The sequence below is a fragment of the Protobothrops mucrosquamatus genome, unplaced genomic scaffold (genome assembly GCF_001527695.2).
Source record: "Protobothrops mucrosquamatus isolate PMUCROS unplaced genomic scaffold, P.Mucros_1.0 scaffold258, whole genome shotgun sequence".
Classification (NCBI taxonomy): Eukaryota; Metazoa; Chordata; class Lepidosauria; order Squamata; family Viperidae; genus Protobothrops; species Protobothrops mucrosquamatus.
The window spans coordinates 772,430-777,422 of NW_015386605.1; the positions used below are offsets into that span (position 1 = coordinate 772,430).

Genomic DNA, 4,993 nt, shown 5'->3' on the forward strand with positions numbered 1-4,993 from the left:
GGGCTCCCTTTGAGGAGCACCCGGAGGCTTCAACTGGTCCAGAATGCGGCCGCGCGGGCGGTGTTGGGAGGGACTCGTCGCTCCCATGTAACACCGCTGTTGCGCGAGCTGCACTGGTTGCCAGTGGCCTTCCGGGTGCGCTTTAAGGTGTTAGTTACCACCTTTAAAGCGCTCCATGGCATAGGACCTGGCTATCTCCAAGACCGCCTTCTGCCGCAGATTCCCTCCCATAGACCGGTACGCTCCCACAGAGTTGGTCTCCTCAGGGTGCCGTCGGCCAAGCAGTGTCGGCTGGCGACCCCCAGGGGGAGGGCCTTCTCTGTGGGTGCCCCCGCCCTCTGGAACGAACTACCCCCCGAGATCCGGATGATTTCGGATCTCCTTACTTTCCGCCGCGCCCTCAAGACATGGCTTTTCCAGCAAGCGGGCCTGGCCTAGGGAGGATTTTAAATTGGGTTTATTTTTTAGACAATTTTAAACAGCACAACTTTAAAATATTTGGTTTTAATTGGTTTTATTTGGCGGGGATTGTGGGCATGTTTCTGTTTTTAAATATGTTGTGAGCCGCCCTGAGTCCCGTTGGGAGAAGGGCGGGATATAAATCAAATAAATAAATAAATAAATAAATAGACCTGTTTTTTTTGTTGTTGTTTGTTTGTTTGTTTTTGTTTCAGGGTAATTGAGACATGATCTGCCATGGAGACATAAATATCAGTCTGCTGCCATGGACAGATTGCTCCAGATTCCTTTCAGCTCACTGCAGGGAGACAGTGCCTATTTGATTGGTCTGCCCCAGATGTTGGATTAGTGTAAAGTTGAAGGGGACTGATTGCTTATTTGGAGTCAGAAGAGAGGCAGAACCAAAGTGTCACCAAGTTTCTTAGCTCTAAGTGATTTTTCCCTCTCAGTCTTTGGAGACAAGGGATCACATTGAATGAGACAACAGAAGTTAATTCCCTGGGGATTGAACTATCTTCTTCCAGCATATCTTTCTGGACATGTCCTGATTGGAAGGACCACAACCACTAAAGAACAGTTCTCACAGGGGCGTATCTGTAATTTTTCACTAGCATAGTTTTCTCCACCTACTCTGCACATGGAGACCCAAGGAAGTTCAGCATCCCAAGAGAAGATGAATGAACGAGCTGTTACTTTCACTCCTGTGTCTTCAATGCCTCGCCATTCTTGATATTTAACAGTGGCGACGAGGATGGGGCACAATTTACTGCTGCTGAATTTCAGTCCTTCTTATGGACTAACATGATTAGATATGCCATCTCTGCCCCCTTTCACCATGTTGGCCTCCTACAAAATCCAAGAGGTAAATGTATAATGTTCTGTGGCCTACTTCCCATGCTGTAGGGGTCAGTAGAAACAGTGGAATGTCTGAACAAAATAAGGAGATAAGGATTCCCTGTACCAAATTTTTATCATCTCCAAGAAGACAAATCACTTGCTTCTTCATAACAACTACCATCTTTACAATAATTTTCCTTTTCTTTTTCTTTGAAAAAAGCAGCCCACACTATTGCATACTGTTAATGTTATCTTTTTATTATTTTTCATGTCAGCTCTGTTTTGGAAGAACCAAATTCAGTGATATTCAAGTCCTTTCCATTTTTATTATATAGTTTGTAGATAAAGCATTTCATTTTTCTTATTTGAAATATCAATTTTCAGAGGAAGGCTGGACAAGGTGGCTACAAGCAAGCCTAAAAACCACTATCAAAATAAAGGAAATGTATCCTCCTCCCCCATTATATACAGTATTTCTGGCATAGCAACAAGATTCCCTTTGCACACATGTCATGATTAAAAAAAAAACCTGGGTGTGGCATCTCAGGCCTCAAATAGGCTAAAGACATTGGCAGACATTCTGCCTTAAGGATTCAAAATGCTCAGTGGACATCTTCTAATTTTACTTTATCCAGTTGGTGAGATTATCTTCCAAACAACCTTTAAACATATTAAGCAAAATTATTGGTTTACTTATGTATGGAGAGCAGCTTGGACCATTTTCTTGGTCTAGACTGTTGGAAAAGTTAAGACTTAAAATTCCTCTGTCTCACATGTTTACATTTCTTCTGGTTGTAAGATGCTCCTTTGTGTTCAGGTCTGGCCTCAGAATGATGATGTAGCACTTGGGGATGAAGATGCAACTCAGCAGAGCAGCATTGGAGGACAAGATGGAAAAGACCTGAACAGCCACCATATATTTCCCTTTGGTACTAAGGTAAGTGGGCACAAAACTCACCCAGACACTGCAGAAGACCAGCATACTGAAAGTGATCAGCTTGGCTTCATTGAAGGCTCCAGGGAGATTCCTGGCTAGGAAAGCCACAGTGAAGCAGATGGCAGCCAGGAAGCCCAAGTAGCTGAGGGTGATGTAGAACATGACAACATAGCCTTCATTGCATTGCAGGATGATCACTCCAGGCTGGGAGTGGAGGTCAAAATCAGGGAATGGGGAAGAAATTCCAAGCCAGATGGAGGAGATGATAATTTGGACAGCAGAACAAGAAAAGATGATGGAGTTGGCTAAGCTCTTTCCCAACCATCTCTTCACTTGATTTCCTGGTTTTGTGGCCAGAAAAGCCAGCACCACTGTGATTGTTTTGGCCAAGAGAGAAGAAATGGCAACTGAGAAAATGATGCTGAAAACTGTTTGTCGGAGAAGGCAGGTGGCTTTCTTTGGTTGACCAATGAAAATTAAAGAAGACAAGAAGCAAAGCAGGAGGGAGACCAGGAGGATGTAAGAGAGGTCCCGGTTGTTGGCTTTGACAATGGGAGTTTCTCGGTATTTAATGAATATGACTAACACAAACATTGTGGTCAGGAACAAGAGTAGGGCAAAAGAGACCAAGATGATGCCCAGATGTTCTTCGTAAGACAAGAAGGTTATAATTTTGGGGATACATTGTATTCGGTCCTTATTTGGATATCGATCAGGTGAACACTTGCTGCATTTTACCATATCTGAGAATACCAAAAGGTTTTTTTTTTAACAATCCCTCCATTCACATTTTAAGAAATAGCTTCTTATGACATCAATTACCAAGAACATTTTCCCAAATGCATATTTTAAGATCTCCCCAAAATAAAGATCATAAGAATACCATTTTCATACATACACATACACATACACATACACACTCACAAACACAAACATACATCTCTCTCTCTCTCTCTCTCTCTCTCTCTCTCTCTCTCTCTCTCTCTCTCTCTCTCTCTCTCTCTCTCTCTCTCTCTTTCTCTCTCTCTCTCTCTCTCTGTGTGTGTGTGTGTGTGTGATTTTTATGCCTCCCAGAGTCACTTGTAGAGGAGATGGGTGGCATAAAAATTAATAAATGAATAATACACATACACACACACACACATATACATGAAGGTATGTATGTATCTATGTGTCAGAACCCATATATTATTAAGGGGAACTCTTTTCTATTTCTTTTATTTCATTACGCTGGGTTCTGTCATACTCCTGAAGGGGAGGGGGGGAGACCCTGCAGGCTGTCTCTTTGTTTCTCTCTATCGCTACAATGTATCCCTTCCACTGTTTCTGCATATTTGCTTTTTGAACTGTCTCTCCCTTAATGTTACCTTGGAGTGAGAAAAAAATGTGTCTCCGGCCATACATACATTCAGAAGAGAATGTATGAAGATCCAACAACGTTGCTGTGAGCCTGGGAAAGACTGGTGTTATCTATTGGGGTAGGGTTTGCTTGGGACTCTTTTAACCTATTGATCTGAGTGGGAAACCCTCAGATTCTGCCTGTCATATTGGATCTGAGTCAGCTTCTCCTAATAAAAGTTCCTTTTGGAAGAAACTGTTTCCACGAGTTCTGCTTTCTTAGGATGAGGTTTTGAAGTGGGCTCTGACAGTATGTGTATACTGATCTATGGAATTTGGGAAGTCTTAGGATTTCATGTTAATGTGCAAAACCTTCAGTATTAGAGGTTAATAATGAATTAGTCAATCTTTCTAAATACACTTCCTGAATCCTGCAGGATGGCACTTCTTAATATACTGGACTCAGAGGATTTCTATCTTGTGAAATCTAGCAGAGAAAGCCTTAGTCATGGAAATGATCTATGATGGCTAACAGGAGCAGTGGAAATATGGGTGGAATGAGATGTCCCAATAACTGTCCATAGCACCTCATTGTGCAGCAGTAATATCTTCTCAGTGATCCTCACAGGAAAGCCCATATAAAATACATTGCAAGAATCTTTTCATTTATTATACTAAGATATTTCCTCAAGTTTCAAAGAAAACTGATTTTCCTAGAAGTTGAAATATAGAAGGAAACATCCAAACTAAAAACAGAAGAGATATTTTATATGGTAGTAATACAGCAAACCATCTTATCTCTTTGCAGCCCCTCTTTCAATATCATGTTGCTGTTCTTCCCATTAGAAAAGAAATTGTGCACTTTCAAAATAGAGAAGAAAACATTTGTGCTTCAATCTGTCTCTTAATTTGCACTTCCATAAAAATGTTCTGGATGAGGGGACTTCTGGTTTTGCACCATAGCGCGAGGCCGAGGGATTGCGGAGCTCTGCACCTCACAGCTAATTTTGCCCTGCCAGGGGACCCTAAATGAGTCTAAAGTCACCCCAGAGAGGTGACAAAGAAGAAGGGTTGCCCCGACGATCGCAGAATGACAGTAGTCAATCTGCTTGATCTGGGGGAAGCCCTCCAAATCAACAGTAGAAAGGCTGGCCACACCTCGGTGATCAGCCCAAGCTACTTGCAGCCGGAGTCCAAAGGCACAAACCAGAACAGCAGTGAACAGTGTCAGGTTCCGAAAGAAATAACTTTTCAGAGAACTTTTAGGCATAATTACCTTAAAGAATCCTTTAATGAGTTACATAATCCGGCACGAACGAAGTAAAGCCAAAAACTGAAACACCCCCCCATCCTAGCTCTCGCGACAAGCACAACTCCCTCCCTCCTTTCACAGTCATCAATCATATGCTCCAATTAAACAGA

The 4,993-nt window shown here is 42.4% G+C and overlaps 1 protein-coding gene across 1 annotated transcript in view; it reads right to left on the reverse strand.

Moving 5' to 3' along the window:
* The window catches only part of LOC114922486 (vomeronasal type-2 receptor 26-like), a gene marked incomplete at its 5' end in the record, with an annotated part of 26,518 nt that overhangs the window by 15,646 nt on the left and 5,879 nt on the right, over positions 1–4,993 (reverse strand). Inside the window, one exon of the mRNA XM_029283877.1 lies at positions 2,545–2,976. Coding sequence (XP_029139710.1) covers positions 2,545–2,976 — 432 coding nt within the window. The remainder of the gene's footprint in view (positions 1–2,544; positions 2,977–4,993) is intronic.